This window comes from Diabrotica undecimpunctata, chromosome 6, assembly GCF_040954645.1.
Source record: "Diabrotica undecimpunctata isolate CICGRU chromosome 6, icDiaUnde3, whole genome shotgun sequence".
Classification (NCBI taxonomy): domain Eukaryota; kingdom Metazoa; phylum Arthropoda; class Insecta; order Coleoptera; family Chrysomelidae; genus Diabrotica; species Diabrotica undecimpunctata.
This window is the reverse complement of record NC_092808.1, coordinates 98,731,191-98,755,549: the sequence shown is the minus strand read 5'-3', so window position 1 is coordinate 98,755,549 and position 24,359 is coordinate 98,731,191. Positions and strand designations below refer to the sequence as shown.

The 24,359-nt window shown below is 33.6% G+C and overlaps 1 protein-coding gene across 2 annotated transcripts in view; it reads left to right on the top strand.

Annotated features, from left to right (window-relative positions):
• Positions 1 to 18,554, top strand: part of LOC140443625 (TBC1 domain family member 31) — a 54,755-nt gene extending 36,201 nt beyond the window's left edge. Inside the window, exons 8-10 of one of the 2 annotated variants that reach the window (XM_072534981.1) lie at positions 3,321 to 3,511; positions 8,991 to 9,128; positions 18,123 to 18,550. In XM_072534981.1, coding sequence (XP_072391082.1) covers positions 3,321 to 3,511; positions 8,991 to 9,128; positions 18,123 to 18,308 — 515 coding nt within the window. In that variant the 3' untranslated portion in view covers positions 18,309 to 18,550. Of the gene's footprint in view, positions 1 to 3,320; positions 3,512 to 8,990; positions 9,129 to 18,122 lie in introns of both variants that reach the window. The other variant, XM_072534982.1, reaches the window with a different exon arrangement.
• Positions 18,555 to 24,359: the final 5,805 nt, after the last annotated feature.

Here is a 24,359-nt window from a genome sequence, read left to right as displayed (position 1 = left end):
CTATAATAGTTTGCAATGCTCTTGCTAAATTAATGCTAGTATGTCGTTCATTAAGTTGGTGGCATTTTAGTAACATTTGTCGGACGTTAAACAATTTATCTACAAAATGCATTGTTACTGCCAAAAAGCTTTCACCATTTATAGAAGTCCAACAGTCCGTTGTCAAACAAACACTGGATATTTCCTCTTCTTGAACAAATTTTTTGCATTTATTTAAACATTGTTCATACATAGCTGGTATCATAGTTTGTGAAATAGTTTGCCTGGAAGGCAATTCATAACCAGGATTAAGTGCCTGAACAAATGATTTAAAACCTTTGTCTGCAATAACACTAAAAGGCTGAAAATCTAAAGTGAACAACTTTAACAGGTGGTCGTCAATTTTCTTCCTTGTTGCTAAAGTTATTTGCTTTGGTCTACAAAAAGATGATAATGAGCTTTGTTTTTGACAATGGCTGCTTAATTTTCTTTTCTTTTCTTCATTTACCTCTGTTGCAGGCTCATTTTCGGACTGAAAATTTCAAAAATAATGTTTTATTTTAAATTTAACATATTATATAGTTTTCTTACCTCCTTAGAAGTACTTGGTTGTGAACATGTTGAATCTGTATCATTGATTTTTGTAATATTTTCAGGCTCGCGGAAGCGACTAAGAGAATCAAGAGATACTGTCGGGTGTTTTCGTGTTACATGTCTTTTCATATTAGACGTTGAAGATTTGTAAAACATTTTTTGGCCACACATATTGCACTTTGCATGATCGGAATTATTATCTTCTACAGTAAAAAAGTTCCATAATGCACTTGTTTTTCTATTTAGACTCATTTTACTTTGTATTGCACACAAATACACAAGTATATAATACCCTTAAATTAACTTGTTACTACAACCACAGATTAACAGAACACACAGATGTCACAGATGCGAAACAGTCGCGTCAACACTGGGTACCGAGTTTTGGTAGACTCCGCCCACTCTCAGTTACCCAAAAAAGATTTGAGTTAGTACGTAGGCTCAAGCTTCTTATCAGTTCTTGAATAACCACACTGTAATTCAGACAGTACATGCGCTTATATCGGAGTGGTAAATTGATTTGGCTTATTGGAATTTTTTTCTTTTTGAAATAGAAACTTTTAGATAGAAAAATATGTAAAAAACAAAACGTCACAAACAAACAAATTTCTTAATAAATCATTTGCCGAAATTGTAAAAACTCAGGCACTGTTGCAGAAAAAAGTTTCAAAGGCCAGAAGATATTCTCAGGCATACAAACAATTCGCTCTCACATTATACTTTTTTGGACCCAAAACTTACCACTTTAAAAAAAAACCCCACTATTATCGGGTAGCTTTCATATCTGTTAGAAAAATTATTTCCTAGGAATTACCGGTCGTGTGACAGCCCTCTGCCATCTATTAGTGTACATATATGGTATTTATTTAATACCTTAAACAAGCAACTGTAACATTCCGTAGAGAATAAAAATAGTTTGGGTTCATATTTTTAATATACTATTAACATAAAATTAAAGTAATACTAATGGCTACAAACATAATAGTTTTTGTAAGTCCATATTACAACAGTAAACACTGACTGCAAAGTGTATACGTCTTTTTGACCTTTCTTCCGTAAATAGTATATATTTAAGAGACATTCTTTACTTTTCTGTATACTTTAAATCGTAGAAAGATATTATATTTTTCATAGCGTAAAGCGCGAAAAATTGAGATTGATCTGAGAAAAGTAGAACGTGATTTCTAGTTACAATTTGTTGTCGAAACCTGTCAAGGTTACCAGGTGCACCTGCACCTGCAAAAATGAACCGAGTCTGCAGTCGGAATCGGAGTCATTGCACCTGATCCCTTGATGGAACTGACTTTGTCATCTCTACTGGGCGAGATTGCAGGTGGCGAATCGTTCTCCAACTCTTCTGTAGACGTGGTTTCGACCATCTGGTTTCCATAATAGGATTCTGGTCTCATCAGTGAACATTTTTTCAGTTGTCGATATTTCACTGAATATGTGTTCTTATAAATTCTAAATGAAGAGCTTCGTGATTTTGAATAAAACGTGAAACTTTGGCAGGTCGTCAATGCTTTAAGTTTGCTTCTTTTAATCTTCGTCTAACTGTTTTTGAACTCACATTAACTTGTCTAACATTTAGTAGCTCATTTCTGATCTACATCGATGTAAATGAGCGATTTTGTGTAGAATTAAGAACCAAAAACTGTCATTAATTGCGGTTGTGCACCTTGTTCATCCCTAACCAGACCTTAGTACAAAATTTCCTGTCTCGTGGACCTTTTTAAAGAATTCAAAACTGTAGATTTACTTCTCCTGAGACGTCGTGCTATATATTTTTGTGTATATCCTTCATCTTACAAAATTACAATCTGTGTTGCTTGGGCTTGGTAGCATATTTGTTTTAAACTTAGTTAAATCAAAACAATATTTAATTAAACTTAATAAATTTGTAGCATTTTCGTTTCACCCCATATATCACAGAAAAACCAAAAAATATTCTTAATCTTTTTGCGTCTCTAAGATTGATAATCTAAACATTTTGGAGTCTGTTTATAATAAACAAATTGCTCGTTCGTTTGATATTGGTTCTGCCTAGATAATTGCGCAGGAAATAAATAATAATCTTGTCGCTTATACTCGCGGGAGACTGAGTTTTATTATGACTTCTTGGAGGAGCGGTCTGAGAAACGGTCACTTTCATTGTGAAGATCTGATGGGAAAATCGATACTGTAGTACAGTACTACGAATAAAGTACAACAGTTAAACCAATATAAAATAAAGTGATGTTTTAATTCAGTTGAAAACTAGTTAGAAAATTAGAGTTAGTAAAGTCTACAGCACTATTATATAAGTTGAAATTAATTTTAAAACTTGTCGGAATGTTAGAGATAAGATCGCTAAGTGTCTTCTTTCTGGTCAACTAAAGAAATATATATGTTAACTTTTATTGCCTAGATATCTGTGTTGTATACCAGTCAGACGTCGGATTCGGACAACTAAGTGTAGAAGATCATATTCACATCATTCAGCACCAAAGACTGATACACTCAACTGTGAACTACGTAGCATACAGAGTTTTAGTTACAACCAAACAATCAAACAAACTAAATTAAATCTGCTCTTTCTAGTTTTTAATTAAACTGTAGTTGTTTTATATTTCATATAATATTTATTTTTGATTACATTTCATATCTTATTTATATCTAGTATATATTTTTAAAATTATTTTCTGTGCAAATTTAAATAAATTTCACTTTTTTAAAACGTGTCTAATAAGTGAATTATTTTATTTTAGAATTAGAAAAGAGTTATTCCATGCAGATAAAAGTTAAACAACAAATAATTAACAAGGAACTAAATAAATTACAGCAAATGAAAGATACTCTTCTACAAAAACATATCAAGCAGCCTACTACAATGTTTACTAACAATCTCCACTATCCTTTTTTAAAAGATGAATATAAAAATTTGCAGATGAATAAAAAGGTATGTTTAAAACCAAAATGTGATTTCTTTAATATTTTTCTAATTGATATGTGTGTAATAAGTGTAATCATTGTACGCTACATTTTCAGTATACAGGAAGATGGTCTACGTTATCAAACATATAAAAATGAATAATTTTGTTGGTAACTATGGTAACATCTTAATAATCTGGATTAATTCAATACAATATACAGTACAGGTATAATACCTCAAGAATGGTTGCTGTCTACGTTTGTCACCATACCGAAGAAAACTAAGGCAACGCAACGTTCTGATCATCGAACAATCTCCTTGATGAGTCATCTGCTTAAAATATTTCTTAGAGTCATCCACAACCGAATATATCAAAAGTTAGATATAGATATTAACGATACACAGATGGGATTCAGAAAAGGATTAGGTACAAAAGAAGCTCTTTTTGCCTTAAACGTCCTAACACAGAGACGTCTAGATATTAACACGCCTGCTTTATAGACTTTGAAAAGGCCTTTGACAAAGTACGCCACAATATACTCAAAGAAATCCTGGAGGGTAAGAACATCGACACCAGAGACATACAAATAATATTAGATCTGTACTGGAATCAGCGAGCTAATATAAAAATAGAAGACCAAACATCGGACGAAATAGAAATACGTAGAGGAGTACGACAGGGTTGTATATTGTCACCCCTCTTGTTTAATATCTACAGCGAACAAATATGCCAAGAAGCTCTCTCACATGCAAACAAAGGGATAATAGTCAATGGAGAAGTTATCAATAACATTCGATATGCTGACGATACTGTGATAATGGCAAGAACATCGGAAGATCTACAACATCTAGTTGAAAGTATGAATGAGATATGTAATAACTACGGCATAAGGATGAACGTCAAAAAAAACCAAATATATGACCTTCAGTAAAAATCCAATACATGACACTAGTATCGCAATAAACGGTACCCAACTCGAAAAAGTAAACGAATACAAATACTTGGGAACCCTCATCAATGAAACAGGTGACCAAAATCACGAGATAAAACGACGTATTGAAATTTCCAGGTCTACCTTTATAAAAATGAAAAAATTATTTTGTAATCGTGATATTAGTACTCAGCTACGAACTAGAATGTTAAAATGCTATGTATTCAGTACTTTGCTTTACGGTGTTGAGGCATGGACTCTTAAACAGAAGAAGGTTAAAAATCTTGAAAGCTTTGAGATGTGGTGCTACCGCCGTATACTAAAAATAAGTTGGGTGGATAAAATTACAAATGAAGAGGTAATACGCAGAATAAATAACGATCCAGAAGTTATACTGAATATAAAAAAGAGAAAACTTGAATACTTTGGCCACCAAATTTAAGAGAGTGGTTTGGCTGTACCACTAACGAATTATTCAAAACGGCAGTAAATAAAATTAGAATCGCCCTAATGATATCCAATCTCCGATAGGAGAGGCACTCAAAGAAGAAGATGGTAACAATAACAATTAAACTCAAAACCAGTAGATATAAATCTGGTCCAATTTTATGAGCCCACAGCCAGCAGTAGTGAAGATGGCAGAGAGAATTTTTATGATGATATAAAGAAAGTAATGAGTCAGCTGAAAAACAAAAACATTACAATAATAATAGGGGACTTCAATGCCGAAGTAACAAAGGTTAGACAAGAAAACATTGTAGGGAATTTTGGACGTGGACAACGTAATGACAGGGGAGACCGTGTTATAGAATTCTGCGTAGAAAACAATATATGTGTTACAAATACATTTTTCAAACTACCCAAGCGTCGTTTATATACATGGAAGTCACCCGCAGATACTAAAGAGAAGATCATAAGAAATCAGATCGATTATATAACAGTTACCCAAAGTTGCCGAAATTCAATCAAAATAACTAAAACACTACCTGGAGCCGATGTCCCCTCAGATAATAACTTATTCATCAGTGACATAAAACTCAAACTTAAAAAAGTAAAACGTAAACAACCGACTAACCGAATAAACACTGACTGTATTCAAAATAATATGAAATGAAATGAAATTACAGACGAGATAGAAAAGAAGTTCGAAAACTCGGAAGGAACACATAACGTCGAAGACCACTGAAATCATGTCAAAACCATTATGCAAGAAACAACTAAAAAGTATAAAACTATAACTAAGTGCAAACAACAATGAATGACTGATGAAATATTGAGACTAATGGAAATCAGGCGAAAACAGAAAAGTAAAGACACTGAAGAATACAATAAAATCCATAAAGAAATCAGAAGGAAAATCAGGGATGCAAAAGAAAAATGGTACAAAAAGGTGAAAGAAATAACTGGAACATATACATCAACTGCAAGTAGTTTACTTGATAAACAAGGAAATATATAGTCAATGAACAAGACAGATTAGAAAGGTGGAAAGAATATATTGAGGAGCTGTTCGATGACGATAGAACAGAAATTCAAATCGAAAAGATAACGACTGGTCCAAACATAACACTCAATGGAATGGAAAGAGCTATAAAGCTATCAACGAATAGGAAAGTAACCGGTCCAGATGAAATTGCAAGCGAAATAATCAAACTACTCGACGATAAGGATAAACATTCTCTTCTAAGCCTCTTTAATAAAATATATGAAACGGGACATATACCAACAGACTAGCTACTGTCAACATTTGTAATGATACCGAAAAAAGTAAATGCCAAACAGTGTAGCGATCATCACAGTATCAGTCTGATCAGTCATGTACTGAAAATTTTCGTAAGAATACTGCACTCGAGAATTTACAACAAAATAGAAGTACAACTGTGAAACAACAAGTGAAACACAATTTGGTTTCAGAAACAACCTTGGTACCACAGAAGCACTCTTTAGTTTGCAGGTCATGGTTCAAAGATGTAGGGCTCTCGAACAATCGGTAAATATGTGTTTTATCGACTTTGAAAAGGCCTTCGACCGACTACACCATGACAAACTTATAGCTGTCTTGCAACAGGTGGGAAATGATGACCGAGACCTCCGTATTATCAAAAATTTGTATTGGCATCAATGTGCAAACATACGAATTGGACACAACACGACGGAAGCAGTGGAAATACGACGTGGAGTGAGGCAAGGATGTATTCTATCGCCTCTACTTTTTAATATTTACTCCGAATTTATTTTCAAAGAACCCTTAGTGAAGATACAGGCATTAAAATCAACGGAATTAATGTCAACAATATCAGATATGCAGACGACACGGTACTCATTGCCTCCAATGAAGAAATCTGCAACGACTTATGAACAGAGTAACCGAAGTATGTGATGAATGTGGGCTAAAACTTAATACTTCTAAGACGAAACATATGGTTGCCAGCAAAACGGAGGTACAACCAACGAACATCAGAGCGTATGGAATAGAGTTAGAAGGAGTCCACAATATTACCTATTTGGCCACAAACGTTAACGATAACTGGGATATAAATAGAGAAATAAGAATACGCATTGAAAAAGCCAGAGCCGCCTTCTATAAATTAAAGAAAATTCGAATTAATAGAGATATTACGTTAAACCTTAAAATCAGATTAATACTCTGCTACATATTCTCCACACTGCTGTATGGTATGGAAAGCTGGACCCTTACAGAGACATTAATGAAAAAATTCTATTGCGGAGTATTGCGGATAAGTTGGGTTGATCGAATAAAAAAATGAAATACGTTTTACATCGAATGAAAAAGAGCACAGAAGTAACAAAAACGATAAAAATTCGAAAGTTACAATATTTCGGTCATGTAATGAGACATCCAGAGAGGTATAACTTACTACACCTTATAATACAGGGTAAGATCGCCGGAAGGAGAGGTCAGGCCGAAGAAGAACATCCTGGCTCCGAAATATCCGAGAATGGTATCAAGAGACCATCATTTAGAGCCACCGTAAACAAAGTTATTATGGCCAATATAATCGCCAACGTTCGATAATCGGACAGGGTACTGAAAGAAGAAGAAATTATCTTTTCTAGTAGATACTCGGTTTTTGTAATTTTAATGGTGATACCCTACTTAAAATACTCTTTCCCTACCATTACTTTATTCTTGTACTTTACAGCAATCTACCCTTGGGCCCTTCCAATAAGCGTTTACAAAAGCAGTTCTGTCCAATTTCAATTCCCATGTTTCGACACTTTTTTTATATCATATATCATATCATGATATAAAATCAAGGTCATCATTTACCTCCTTTAAAACCATATTCACGGTGGGTATTTTGTTTCTTATAAAAAAATTATGAACCTGACTTATAATTGCATTTTTATCAAAATCATCTATTTCATCAAACTTTTTTTTTTAGTCTGACATACTTTTGGTCCAGCGAACTGATGATTAGTTTTATATTCCTTAATCACCGTAAATACACTTCGATTACAAACTCCAACTTTACTCGCCACTTTTTCTACAATACCTTCAACCACTAACCTGGGATTTTCTATTGTTTCATATTTAAATACAATTAAAATTATTTCTTTCCCTTCAGCACTTCTTGTAGTTCGTTTTCGAGAAGGATTCAATGTATTTTCAACTAATTCCTCAGCAGAATCAGTGGACGACATTTTTGTTTTCAACAACAGTAATCACGTATAGAGTTTAAAGTAGTTATACAGACAAAAATAAATACTTAAGTAGTTTTAAAACGCGCAACAAATAATTATTACTAGTTCAATATTAACAGCATAAACATAAATTGTCCTTTAACCATCAAAAAGACAACAACATTAACAAATCGATTCCAAATACAATACTTCAATACCAAAATAGTAAATCTGGTCTGAGCCTGTATTAGGTTATTTCGTTTAGTTTTTGATTATTCTTGGACAATCGGTACTTGCATAATCGTTTAAATGATTCATTAATTTAATGAATATGATTATTTTCTCACTAAATATGTATTCAGTGATTACAATAATAATTTATATGCTATGCAATAAAAACTAATAATCGAGAAAAGAAAGAAAATGAGAATGTGATCTTAATAAGATACTGTTACTATCGGAACGAATAGATAAATTTTGAACATATTCAACAATTCAAATACAATTTTATCGTTGTTTACACGCCGGGCATCACTTATTGAAATTTATTTCATATATGCTTACGTCTCATCTCCAGAAATATCAGTCCAGAAAGGGTCACACGTGCTTGGACCAATTAAGCGAGAAATCTTGGAACATTCGCCTCACACTTCCGTCTTGCCATCGTATACTTGGTTCATTAAAATAGTCACTAAAGGGATTCAATTGGAATGCAGAGCTAAAGCTTGCTGTTATGGGATGGTCTGCAAACAGATGAAAATAGTTTATCAGCAGAGTATTTATAAATTTTCAACTGCACTACTAATGTCATTAACATTACTGGATTTTGTTTTAAATCGCAGAATAAAAAACAGTTTATATATTTTAAACGTGTTTGAATTAAATAATCGTCGTATTGTGTCAATGTTTAAATAGTTTAAATATTTTAGTTCGAAATCACTGAAGATCAACAAAGGAAACTACAAATGGCTATTCAGTTTGAACTTGTTAACAAGTTTATAAAGAAAATCGAAAATGAATTAAGTTCCGAAGACCCAAAATCGACTGTGAAACTTAAGGAAGTTACGGTAATACAATTAGACACAACTCGATAATTTATATTTTACCCTTAGTTCATCAAAGATACAAGTACCACTTTAGAAAAGTATTAATAAAATCTATGTTTAAATTCCAAAATACAAAATTTTCTGTTGGTATTCTTGTGTAACATTCAAACTGTCCAATAATAATAAATTTTATGTCGGCAATTTACTGTGTTTTTAGAGTTTGATTTGAGTAGTAAATTTTATTGTTAAAAAACATTTCCGGGCTTGCAAGAGGACTTATATTGGAAGAATATTACTTTATAAAGCAAAGTAATTAATGCTGAATATTAGATATTTATTAATTTTCTTTTAATATCGTATAAAATGGTGTGGACTCCAAAGTACAATCGGGCGGTGAGATTTCTTTCAGCTTTGCAAGGATTTATAATTACTGGATCCTATATTGGATTCTATTGCATTCCAAAGCAATTTATATGCAACTCAAAATGGACAGATATTGAATCTGAAGAAGAATGAATTATTAACTTTCATTGGTATTAATATTCAAATGGATACCATAAATTGCCTAGTTGGCGCCACTACTGGTTGACCGCTCCCGTTTCAGGAATCCCGATTTAAGTTATATCAAATGCAATGATTCGAAATCGATTTAACATTATACTTAGCAACATTCTGATAAACTGTACAAAAGAAGACACGGAAACACGAAAATTGGCAGTTGATGAATCAATGATAATTTTTGTTTATAAGACAATATAATCCAATGAATCCGATTAAACGTGGTTACAAAATGTTGTGCTTATCAGATCAGCGCGGTTATGTCATGAAGTTTGAAATTTATGAAAGAAAGAATTCCGAGTTAGAAGTTTAAAAAATGTTTCGTTGGTGTAAGAATTATATTGCAACTCTCCTTATTCTTCTTCTTCTTCTTTTTCTTCTTCTTCTTTTTAGGTAGACATGACTAGGTAAACTTAAGTAGACACTGTTTTTCAATATACCTACAATAAGTTGCCATTCCATCGTCTTCGTGGTCTTCCTACTGATCGTCTTACTATTGGGGAAGCGTCTCTTGCCGTCTTTACTTCTCTATTTAATGTCATTCGGCTGATATAATCGTTCCATTCTACTCTTCTAGCTCTGTCCCATAGTGTCCTACCATCAATTTTTCTTCCGCGTATGTCATTACTGATCACTTGATCTTCCCTATTGCAACTCCTGAAGCAAGAATGGTAAAATAGAATAATAATGTTTGTTAACTTTTTAGTTCACTACCTTTACTAGAAAAACTAAAAGCTGACCACCACCCCACCAAAAACTTTCCTCAGGATATTCCTCTCCCAAATATTTTTTTTCTTTTTGATTCATTATCTAAGCCTCACATGCATACAACACTGTCGGTCTCACTACTGTTTTATGAGTTCGAATATTGGCTGCCCTGGACACGTTTTTTGCCGTTAACAGTGCGTTTAGTGATCGTACTTCTTTTTGCTGCATTTCAACAACCGCTTATCTCTTTGCCTCCTCTATTTGTAACTGTTACTCCAAGGTACTCAAATTCTGTTACCTTCTCAAATGTATACTCTGCCTCATTCGTTCTTAGAGTGATCCCTTTATTTTCTTCTGTATTTTCCCCTCTCATTTTTATATACTTGGTTTTTTTTATTTATAGTTAGGCCGTATTTTTTAGCTTCTTCTTCAAATTTTGTAATCATTTTTCGAAGTTCTATTCTTGAACGTGTCAGAAATACCAAGTCATCTGCAAAACATATGTATTGTTGTCTTTTGTTAATAATCGTGCCGCTTGTCAGGATCTTGGCTTCTTTAATTATTTTTTCTAGTACTAGGTTGAGTAAATCTTTTGACAGTTTTGATTCTCTTCTTTAATCCTCTATTGGTGTTAAACGGATTTAAAAGACTTCTTTCTATCATGACTTTATTGACTGTATTATTTATCGTCATTCTAACTCTTTGTGTCAGCTTCTCTAATATTTCTAGTAATCGCATTGCTGCGTATAGTCCGTTTCGTGAGAAGGAGTCGTAGGTATGTTTAAAATCAATCAAGAGCATATGCAAACATAGTTTTTGTTCATAATTCTTGTTTTGTAATAACTTAAACATAAAAATGTAATCGGTTGTTGTTCTTCCCTGTCTGAAACCATTTTGGTATTCTCCTATTAGCTCTATTCCGTAGGATTTTAATTTACCTTGTATAATTTTTGTTAACACTTTATATTCTAATAGTGTGATTCCTCTATAATTTTCACAGACAATTTTATCGCCTTTCTTGTGAATTTTTCTTGTGTGTTTTCCCAAATTTTTATAATGAGTCGAGCTATCTTTTGCTACAGTATATCTCTTCCTACTTTTATTATTTCTGCTAACACTCAGCTTTCTCATGCACTTTTATTATTTAAGTCTCTGTCTTGTGTTTGTTGTTGTTCTGTTCCTTGTGTTCGTTGTTGAATGTCTGTTCCTATTTGGCCTTTATCGTTTAATAATTCATCGAAGTACTCTGCCCATCAGTTTAAATTTTTGTATTGTCTCCTAGTAACATACCATCTTTATTTCTGCAAAACATTGTACTTTTATTATGTGTCACCGTGTCTTTTTTACTCCTTGATAAAAATTTTTCACTTCTTTTTGAACATAGTTGTCTTCTATTATTTTTAGTTGTTTTTCCAGTAATTTTCTCTTGTTTTGTCTGCATAATCATTTAGCTTCTCTCCTTTTAGAAGACTAAATATCTTCTCTACTTTTGGTTTTATAATGCTCTTTACTTTTTTCTGTATTGCGTTATTCCTTTGTGATATAATTCTTTTGCAGTCCTCATCAAACCAGTGTTCTCTCTTTTTTTCTGCTTTATCTGCTGTTGATGCTAAGATTGCTATGATCTAGCCGTATCATGGCTGTTTGTATATGTTCCCATTTCTCCTCTAGGTTACCCGTGGTGATTCTTCCCAATCTCTTGTTTATTTCTTCCTCTATTTTTTTGCTATCTCTTTATCTTAAAGCTGCTATACCTGGTATTTTTCCGTAGTTTTTCCTTTCTTGGTTGTTTGAGAATTTCTTGCTTACGTATGGCTATTGTGAATATGTGGTCAATGTCGGAAATCTTTTCCCCTGTAGTTTCTACAATACGTCCCTGATCTATTGTGTTTTCTTTCAATAAGAACATTGTCTATTTGGTTTCTCGTTTTTCCATCAGGAGAGATCCAGGTTATTTTAGGTACATCTTTATGATCAAATTGTGTACTTACTATCTTAAGGTTATGTTCCATTGAAAATTGTATTAGTTTTTTCCATTGTCATTACTTTCTTTATGCAGACTTTTACTACCTGTTATATTCACATGTCTTCTCTTCCTACTTTCGCATTCATATCTCCCACAATTATTTTTATGTCATACTTTTATACTTTTCTAATTAGCTCACAAGTTGTTCATCGAACTCATTTTTTATTTCCATGTCTTTATGAACTTTAATTATACTGATTTTTCTATATTTCCCGCGCATTATTAAATAGCACAGTTAAAGTCCATTCGCTCAGCTCGGGCATATTTTGACAGATTCATAGCTAGAAACCTACAAAACAAAAGTTCCTATCACACAGTAATAACAGCTTAAATAAACTTTTATTACAGCTTAAATAAACTTTTATTACAGACATCTTTCATTGAAAAAGGAAGAATTATTATAAATAGTGGAAGTGTATATTAAACCCATACAATTTTGGGTAATATATACTTAAAAAATATATTTCAGTTGGTATAATTTAACATATTCTAGTAAGTATTAATGACGCTTATAATTTTATTATTTGTTATACATTATGTGGTGTAAATAAATAAATATTGATTGTCGGTAATTCGTAAAGTTCTATTTTATTTACGTTTGTTTACATTAATAATGAATATGAGCACGTGTGCTTGGCTGTATAGTAATTTCAATCCACTTCTAGTCTGTAAAAAAGTAACTAACTTCGCAAAAAAATAATTACTAAATTCACTAGACAGTTCGGACTGGGAATAGCGAACCGACCATATTCTCTCTGACGGCATAAAACCCATCCCCAGGTATCTATTCAGCCCGCCACTTTAAAAAAAAGTACTTTTTTCAAGTTTCATTATCTCATTTCCCAGCTGCTTGGATTGTTGTACGACCATTATTTCGATTCTATATTTCTCGCTTATTTTATCTAAATTTCTTAATGCTCCTTACTCGTAAGTCCCTCTTACGTTCCATGTTCCCACGTTCAATCTATTTTTCATTTGTTTGTTTCCTTTTTTGTTATCTTCTTTTCCTTCTTTTAAAAACATCGTCCTTATTGTAGCCATGTCGTTACTAATTTTCCTTTGTATCTAATGCCCTTTTTATATCCCCTTTTACTTCCATTTTTTTCTGTCCATTGCAATTTTCATTCATCTTGGACTGTCATATCTCTTTAAGTCATCTGCCCACCTCATCTGTGATCTTCCTTTAGGTCGTTTTGATTCCGATTGCCTCCACTGCAGCACTTGTTTATTCCATCTATCGTCTATCGTTATGATCTGCAAATTTCTAAATTATGTATGTCTTCGTAAAATTCCATATCCACTGGTTATGTTGTCTGTCTGTCAAGTCTATTCTCAACATTTGCTTCCCTATCGCTTTCTGGGAATTCTGTAATGTATCCATGTTCGATCTTGTCCATGTTCGGCATACATATGTCATCCGATGAGTCATATAAGCGGCTATTGTGTATATGAACATTACAAAAACGAAAATATCGAGTTTTTATTTTGCGATGTATATTGTAGCTGCAGTATTATGGTTGGTACACTTAAAAACAATAATTTTGTACGCCAATTCGAGTGTATTTACATGCTTCCAGTCTACATGTTTGCCTTGTATCTTTTTTTATACTGATATATGAATAATTATTTTCTCGATTATCTTAATCTTTGTAGATCTTTCATTTAGACGTGTCAGAAATAGTATATGAATCTCTTTTAGAAATCTTGGCGTTAGTCCTTGACTTCTATTAGAGTATGACCAGAAATCCAAGCGTCATGTTTATCTATGAGAATGTTTTACTGTTTTTATATTTACAATTTTACAAGGATAAAGTTAATTTTCTGTAGTCGACTGTTTACTAGCGGAGAGGCTTGTACCTTGGGCAGGATTTTTTTAAACAGGTATTACAAATACAATATTGAAGTTATATTTTTAAAATGTACACTGGGGCAGGTATAAACTATTGTAGTATGTAAAATAAAAACAACAACTGATTACATTAAAAGAAATTATTACATTACTTAAAAGAAAAAAATTCCTGAACGCCTACAATTAGCCTAAGGTGCAATACGTATTATACCTTGGGCCACCAAAGGTTGTACCTTGGGCCACTGGTAAACATAATTACCAAAACTTTTATTTTAATAATTAACAGACACATTTAAAGTTACATAGGAACAAAATCATTTTAATATTTGTTTTATTAAGTTTTGTTTAGAATAAGGACCATTTTAAGCAAAATGAGTTACCAATAATATAAATCAATGATCTATTATTATTAAACATAAGAACAAACAATTTAAATAACGTAAACATTACTCAACCAAATACTTTTCAAAATCCAAGTTAAAAGTAAATATCCTGTTGACGTTTTGAGGATCCATCTTTCTTGGGTACTTCCACGACGCTTTCAATGATGTCTTCCTTTTCGATTTCATATGCCTTTATATCAATCAGGCAGAAGTTTTCAGATAAGCGGATTCTCTTCTGGTAATTAACCATTATTGTTGGAGTTAAAGATACTATTTTAGCAACATAAAATCGTACGATCCTCTTTCCAATAAGCTTTGTTAGGTATAATCTATCAGTTTCCAGTGTAAACTCTGTTCGTGTGTCTGGTTTGTTATTTTTAGACATATGTCCTTCCCAATCTATGTTTGACTCATGCTCAGAAGACGGATCCGAACTATCATCATAAGAGATGCGTTGAGATCCTTCGATTGGAGAAATACTGGTTTAGTCTTTTTAATTTTATTGCCTGTTAAGGCTGTTTTAGCAGTCCAAGCACACTGCGATTTGAAATGGGCGTATCACTTACTTTTCTACACTGCTTACGCGAGACCATCTTTACTCAGTGCCGCCGGTCGACGGGTAGTTTAATGACAACAAATACATTATTCTCCATTCAAATTAGTTTTAACACGAACTAACTGACCGTACGTTCATGAGATTTGACGTCACGAAGGCGATAACGATGAAACTAAGCGCCAATGATGAGTAACACGATTCACTATTAGATTTCAGTATTTTTTAGCAATTTTCTTTAAAGTTGGAACACGCTTTTCTCGATTATTACTGGACACAGAAAGGTGAAACAAAAATCAACGATTACAGAAAAAAAACTCTTTCGAGTGATGGGCGTAAAAAGTTTGGTTATAATAGAACGTTAAACAGTATATTCCAATTTTTCAACAGAAGTTTAAAAAAAATAAAAAAAGTAAAACCATCAGTTTAAAGGCAACATAATTTCGAATAACGTGACCAAATTTCGAGACATTTTGTCGGTAAATAGCAGAGAAAACACTGTCCCTAGGTTTTGGTGCACCGATAAAACAGCCTTAAATGATGCTTTCTCGGTTGGGCGTCCATAACTTTTCTTTTAACAGCTGTTTTGTTCATTCTTTTCTCGTGCTCGTTTTTTATTTCATTTTTCTCAGGTGTATCAGTTAAGAGTCGACACTTGTCCCTTCTACGACCTTTTTGTATGTTTGTTCTTGGAGGTGCCTGAGGTAAAGGGCGGACTACCTCTGGTGACTTGTATGGTACCTCAGGTTCTTCAGTCTCAGCGGTTATTTTATGATTATTAATAAGGGGTCTGAAATAAATGTCTTCATTGATATTATCTCTATCAGTGACCGAAGAATTATAGAACTCGTGTTCTTGAAATACATTTTCATTCACTGGCCAGATCCCTGAAACTCTGATTCCAAATTCAATATTTGTGCGATTAAGTGCTAGTTTATATGCCTGACCAGAAATTTCAGCAACATCGTAAATAGATATTGGTTTTGCTGGGTTTCTTATCATCCATTCGGTGAACGCGTTGTTATAATAAGTTTTATATGGGCCAAAAACACTGCGATCAAGGAGTTGGAGCTTATGGCTCGTATGAGGTGGAATAATCAATATTACGATCCCATGTTCTTTAGCTAAGTTGATGATTTCGGGGGTAATATGACATTCATGATTGTCTAATATTACTAATATTTTATAATCGCGAAAGGCTTTGTGATATGTATAAAATGCCTTAAATATTCTAAGAATATGATTCCATTGGACCAACCACTAGGATGAGCCGTTCCCACCGAATCAGTAGGTGCACCTTTCAGCATACAGGGTTTAAAATTCACTCTGGGAAATATGTACATAGGGGGGACAGCATTCCCTGAAGCACTTATAGCAGCGATAAATGTTACATTAGTACCCCTTTCTCCACTTGTAGCGTAACCAACTTGTTTAATACCCTTGCAAGCTACAATTTTTCCAGGAACGTTAACATTAGTGTTATCACTCTCATCAATAGTGTATATTTTACTGGGTGTGAAAGTATGCTTATTCATGACTTCTTTTGATTTTGAAAAAAATAATGAGACATTGTGTGCGTTGAAGCTGGTTCCGCGAGATAGGCTAGTGGCTTGTGGCTTTCCTAAACTAAGTTGCTTATTGCGACTCATAAAGTCAAGGAACCACTGTTTTCCGGCACGATAATTATTATTCCAGGACGGTGGGACTGGCTTATTGTTGGCTTTAGCGTATTCAAATGCTAAAGTTTGCAAAGAGCTACGTGAAAGTCCATAATGCATATGACTCGCTTGAGTTAAATACTGACATAAGTCGTTCTCCTCATCAGTGGAAAATACTTTTCGGACTGCGCAAGCACCATAAGAGAGGAAATTGTTGGGACCACGGACCAAAAATATTTGAAGTGTCGTGCGTGACATATAGAATTCCTTTGCAGCTAATCGGACCGATATTTGCTTTTCCTGAATTGCAAAAGGTTTTCATGATATGTCGGAGCTTTTTTTACGCCGGTTTTGCTTCTAGGCATCTGTAAAGAAAAAAGAACGGTTTTTACCTCTTTGTATTTATCCACCTACTAGATTGTACCTTGGGTCGCGGCCCGCGGCCCAAAGTACAGGACGTGATAGTGGTCCAAGATACAAGACTGGGCCGAAAAGAAAACGAATATTATGAATTTAACCTAAAAAAACTGTGTTGTTATATTTCTCACTATGTTGGTTAAGTACCTGTTAGAATAAGCATACACACCCTGTGATTTAATTTACCATATCTGTTAACATAAAAATTAAAAAAGAAAATTATCTATCGTATAAATACTTACTTTTCACAAAATAATTCACTATATTTTTAAGACAGCCGCAAATGATTTCTGGTGACGTTCAAGAACTAACCACAGAATGACGACGATTGTAGAAGAGCTTGACATAAGAAACAGAGAGAGTTCGCGCGCCAAATTAAAAAAATATGGGTGGCTCATGGCCCAAGGTACAAGCCTCCCCCTATATATTAAAAAAAAATTTATTTACCTAAATATATATACCTAAAATAAGTATAACCACTTTAATTAAGAAAAAGTGAAGTTAAATTTTGACTAAGGTTAAGGCAAATGTGGTTTCATACTTACTAGGTCTAGGTATACATCTTTAAAGCCACTAAATAACGCACTAAATATATGGATGAAAACCCTTTAAATTTTATTTAATTGGTATTACATTAAGTAATATTAGAAATTGTAAAGCATTGTATTGATTGGATGAAATTAAATCAAATGTTTCATGTTTTTTATATTTTGTTATTAGATTTTTTTTTATCAATATTAAATCTGTCAATAATATGATCTTATATTTTATCCAGAAAATAACAGTTCTTTATATTTAAAATAGAATGTAGTTAAAATATCATTGTTTTATAGGGTACATATTTATCATGTTATTTGTTTTAGACTGATTCATTAAAAACACAGAAACGTCGCCAGAAACAACCGGAATTGAAATTAATATACGCAAATAAGCACCTAGAACCGCAAGTGGTTTGTAAACGTCACGGCAATGAAGATTGTTTTTGTGAAGTTTATTCTTGTAAAACTGTACGTTTCAGTGAATCGACCACTGGTGGTAGTATCGACTAGAATTGTAGAAGTCTTGTTGTAAAACCCGAAACGACTATGAAACTTTTAAATGTTGATAATATTTTATTCTTACCATTACTAGTTTTATACTGCAGCTTTGTATGTTACTTATTATTAAATATACATATTTTTATAGTTTTTTAAAAGCACGATTCTTTTCTTATATACTGCTACTGCTAAGGTAACATGTAGTTAGTATACTTACATATTATATATCTGTAATCAGTGTACAATCAAAATACTTTTACCGTCTATAATTATTTTCTGTCAAAAGAAAAATAAAATTTGTAATAGGTGAACTAAAGCCATCTCCAGTCAAAGCCAACTGTACAAGCTGTGCTATTAGACTTGACAACGTTCAATGGCGGCTTATATAGGTCTAACTGCTATGGGCCGATCCGTCGATCACATAACCAATTGTGATTTCTCAGCCGCCCTGTCGAATAATTTGAGTGATTATATACTTACTAACCCCTTATGCATGTATGTATGTATACCTACTTACCATATATGCTGACGTACCCATGCAAGCACTCTATGTTTTAAAAAAAAATGGTGTTGGCATTTTTTGCTAAAGCTTGAGTGACAATGGTAGCAATGGGAGTGTCAGACAAGTTGTGGACCATTATGGTGGATTTCAAAGCTGTAAGATTTGAAGTTTGTTCGGCAATTAGCTGTGTTTGAGATTCGGTCGTGGATTCGAAAATATTTTAGACTGTCTGTTTATTTACACGGTTGAAACCGACTGTTCCGTAATATGGGATGTACATTGAAAGAATGAATGAAGGACTAGGTATTCAAAATGTGTATATTTTAGACATCTAGTTTTCGACTAGTCGAAAAGATAGCGCCACTAAGAAGAGCAAATCTCGTGTTTCTATTAATTTGGGAGAAAAGGTAGAAGAAGGATGGTATTTGAGTTATAGAAATTGGGAATGAATTTGTGATATTATTTAGTGAGTTGTTAAAATTATTTCCAGTAGAAGTAAATAAAATTTTCGGAAAGGTTTCTGCGATTAATAGAATTAAACCTATAGCCAATATTAATATCAATAAAATTAATGTCAAACTCATCTAGTTTCTTGATTTTCGACTTCCTCTCTGTAGTATGCATCCCTTTCTCCCCTATAGCACTCTGATGCGCGATAGGGGCACAACTATCAGCCAAATGGTCTTCATGTGGGTTAATAGAACTTCAACATGGTTCCCTAACCGATTCAAATTCAAGACAGCGTGACGCGTTTTGTTTCTAATATCCTCTAGTGACTTGTCCGCAAATCTAAAATTACTTGCTTGGGCCCCAAGTTTCCGCACCGAACTACGTCCGGAGACTTATTGCTCTTATTGCTAAGTGTTTGGACCCTACTTGCCCGGGTTTTTTGTTTTTATAAATTTTTTTGGTTGGCTTTCGCTGGATTATTATGTTTTTTTGTTGGCCTAGGCCGTTTTTGAATGTTTTTTATTATTTTTATTCTTGGATATCTGGATGAGGGTCCTATTGATGTTGAGCCTTGGAGCCCACACGGCGCAGCGATTAGCAGTGTTTGTCGACTTGTAGAGCTACGAACTATCCTCTGTTAGTATATTTGTGTTTCTCTCTAGGGTTTTTGTGTTTCTCTCACTCCTTTTTTGTTTAGTTTGTCCTCACTATTTGTTGTTTAGACCGCTTGTGTTTCCAACGGTGGAAAGCGTCATATCTCATGATCTCTCGCAGTATGGGACTAGGGTGGTTTTCCAGTTCTGCGAATTTTCTCCTGGCTCTTTCCTTCAATATTTCCGTCACCCTGACCCGTTGTAGGTTCTTGTATATGAAGCGTTCTGCTACATATCTGGGAATGTTAACTGCTTCTCTTAAGCAGTTGTTGTGAACTGCTTGGATCTTCTTCATTATGGTTTTACAGGTGTGTCCCCATGCGGGGGATACTGTTAATTAATCTCATCCTTGTTTTTATCCTTAGTTTACTTTTTCTAGCTGTGAGTCGTTCACTGTTTGCATATAATCGGTAAGAATTCATTTATACCATCGATGGTGCGTGGCGTTTGGGTTGGCGCGAAGATTATTGATGGCAGGAATTAGTTTGATCGACGGAGCTGACGAATGAATATAATATACAATACCACAACTAGTAACTAGGTACCTAACTCAAATATAAAACTCGAATTCCTTCGTAGAAAAACTCCCAGTTATCTAGGTTGTGTACTTGGTGCATTATACATTTCTTGTATTGACCTTTGTTCTTGTCAAAAAAATTAGAAGTAGTAGAAGTTATGTTTTATTTCTTATTTTAAAATTACATGTTACTTAAAATAATTAGCAGTGTAATAATAAAAATTTAGAATAAAAACTACCTACTGTCAATTAAAAAATTAATTTATTTACAAAAACTACTTTATAAAAAATAATGTTATGAAACAATTAGTACCTTAATAATTGATAGTGTAACCTCTGAAGAGGCATAAATAGTCAAGAATCACCTTCGTAGTCTTGACCATCATCTATTTTACTTAAATCCTCTTTATTGTTGTACGTGACGGGTTGTAAAATTGTTTGTATGAATCTCCCAAAGCAGAAGGTTTCATACAAAATACTGAAATCAGATCTTTATATCTTTCAATTAATATTGGAATTGATTGTTGGTACAAATGTTGTACATAGCGTTTGAATTGAACAGCGGGCCAGTTCTGTTAAATTCAAATATTTGAAACCTTCATCACAATTCAACTCCATAATGAATGGCTGTGACTTCGTAATCTCAGGCAAAACATCTATCTTTTGTCAGAGAACAGCATTTATATTTTCATCCTTTTTCCGAATAGTCGTGTATTCCTTTACACATTTTTTGAAATAATTTATATTTGTTTGATTCAAATCATAAAACAAGATTAAAGTTGTCTCCCTATCTGAATATAAATATATGAACTTCATATTAATGACTTTCAGCTTATTTTAATCATGTACTGCCTTCATTAACATTGCTGAAGTAAACTGATTCAAGTTTTTTCCTTCACATTTGTCATTAAAAAATGTGACATAATATGTTGTATCTGGTAGTGATTTAAGATAAATATAAATTGCACTGGCTATTCGCAACTTCCTCGGGATTATTGAATCTCGTTCCAAATGAAATAAACTCCTTTCTTGGTGACAATATTGTAAATGGTGAAGTTGTAAACCTACGTTTATTGGAGAGTGCATTATTTGTTGGATTAGTGGATACTAATAAAACTTGCTGGATATCAAAATTGGCATGTATGTGTGGTCCACTAAAAGATTCAGCATCAATTAAATCTTTAAGTTTTTCGGTTCTAGCTTGATCCTTAAGAAAGTGATGCGCGTCATGGTCTAACTTGAGCAACGCTTTCTCATTAATGCTTGCAGTGGTAATAATAACAACAAATAAGACACTGATCTTTTTTAGGATGGTGGAAACCTAGATTGAAATTTTCATTAAAAATTTTTCTATACATTGTCAAGCTTACTTTCTCTTTGCCTCTTGAATCACACAACTCACAATACATAAGAGTAATATTTAAGGATGAGTCAAGATAATGTCCTTTAGTACATGATCGACAATAATGGGAAGGCACATGAAGAAATTCGTGTACCCCCGACAATACACGCCGGCGGGACCCTCGTCTAAGATCTTTAGTACTAGATCCTCTGATATGCCTGCACTTCTACCCTCTGTATATCAAGGAGCGAGTTCAAGTCATTCACCATGAGTGACCTCAGGAGGGGATAAGGCACGCCCCCGTGTGGACATCCCCTAGCTGTTTTGTCCAAAATCTCCTCTTCTTGCAGGTCGCTTAGGCTCAGCCTATTTTCCAGAATTGCTTTGATCCAGTTGCATATTGTTTTTTGTTACATTGCATGTTTACAATCTACTCTATACACATACTAATAAGTAAATAGTCTGTTAGTAAATTAACGTGAGTTGGTACCGTCCGGTGACGGTTCTCTAAGTATTATTGCGGTAGGTCTTCTGGCCATACTCTCTTCAGTCTTCTTTCGGCAAGTGGATGGATAAATAAATTACTTATCAGTTCGTTGTTGTGATCAGTGGTGCTATTTTTATATTTTATTAAGAGATTCTTTATCATGTACTTAAATAATGGGATGTCCAGATCATTGTGAAGTGCTTGGTCAGATAATTACCATGGAGCTTTACTTATCATACGGAGTATTTTGGACTGGAATGTTTGAAGTATTTTTGTATTTGAAGGTTTACTGCAGCCCCATAGTTCTATTCCATATGCCCAAACTGGTGTAAGTATAGCTTTGTACAGAAGCAGTTTATTTTCAAGAGATAACTGAGACTTTTTGTTAAATAGCCAGTTCAAATCTTTTAGTTTAAGATCTAGTTGTTTCCGTTTAGTTTCAGTGTGCGTTGTCCATGTGAGTATTCAGATGCAATAACAAGTATTTGACAACTGCTTTTATAGGAATAGGAGTATTATTAATATAAACTTGTGGACATGTAGATTTTCTTGTTGTAAAAGTAATTTGTACTGATTTGCTAGCATTACCACTGATCTTCCATCGCTTAAGCCAGTTTTGTAATTGGACTAAATGATTTTGTACTTTTTGTGATGCTACATTAGGGTCGATATACACTGCCAAGATTCCCGTGTCATCAGCAAAAGTAGCTAAGAAGGTATCATTGCTGGTTGGAAAGTCTGCTATATATATCAGATACAGAAATGGGCCCAAAGGCCAAAACGCTACCCTGAGGTACGCCAGATTGTACGATGTGATAATTTGAGTAGCTGTCTTCAACTTTGACTTGGAAGTAACGGTCAGTAAGATACGATTTTAGTATAAAGTATAGTTGGTCTGTTAGGTGTAATTTTAGTTAGTAGAGGAGACCTTCATGCCATAAGTACTCTATCAAATCCAGTAGCATATGGTAGCGGAAATCCATTTTCATGTTGCTGCATCATAAAGAGAATTATGCATTATTAAATGCGCCTTCTACATCTAGAAGGGCGGTTAATGTAATCTCTCTATTATTGATGGAGTGATTGACTTTCTGAACTACTGCGTCAAATGCTATTTCTGTTGATTTTCCTTCTCAATGGCTTCTCCCTAATGTCTATTGTCTTCAACGGAAATTATGTAGAACTGATCGGCTTGTAAGATTTAGGTAGGACGTTCTCTTCTTGTCCTATTTTATATATGTACACCACCCGTACAGATGTCCAAGTATATAGCTTAGTGCTATGCTAGCCTTAAAGATCTTTGTTGAGATGTCCAATCTTTTTTGAAGTAGCGCAGGAAATATTTCATCCTCCCCTGGAGATTTAAATGGAGAAAAGTAGTTTGTGGCCCACTTTACATTCTCCGGTTTGATGTTTATTGCAGAGAATTCATAGTCTTCTTTCCTATACCGTTTAGGTCGTTCTGGATTTTCTGCCTCAAGTGCTCATCAATAATTGTTGAACTTGGGAAGTGGTTCTGTAGTAAGAGCTCTAGCGTTTCCTTTTTATATGCGGCAAAGGTGCCTTCAGGTCTTTTAAGTAGGCCTGGTCCCTGTACTAGATCCTTATTGTATTCAGTTGGAGTTTTATTATATAATTCCCAGTTCCCCAATTCTTTGGCTTTATTCGATAGCCTCCTTACTTATTTTCTTAAGTAAATTTATTTTTTTAGTCATTAACTAAATTTGTATCCGGCAAAAATATCTTCCTGTAGGTGTTAATGAAAGGTAAATTGGAAGGCAAACGTGCAAACGATCTTGGAAGATGACAAATAACCTGAGTACGTAACATCAAAGAATGAATAGGATTATCGCCAACCTCCACTACCGACGCGAAACCTAAAAAAATTAAACTGGAAGTTTTCTACTTCAAATCTATTTGGCAAGGGTTTAGATTTTCTTTACATTTAGTACTAGATTCTACATATTACTGTTTAAGTTCCTTTTTTAACTTAAGGTTATACTTGTGCCATTCTTCCATAAGATCAATTTAAAGTATATATAAAGTATTTTTATTACGATTTACAAAATGTAGTCAGTTTAAATTTTTGGATGTAAGATTAATGAAAAAAAC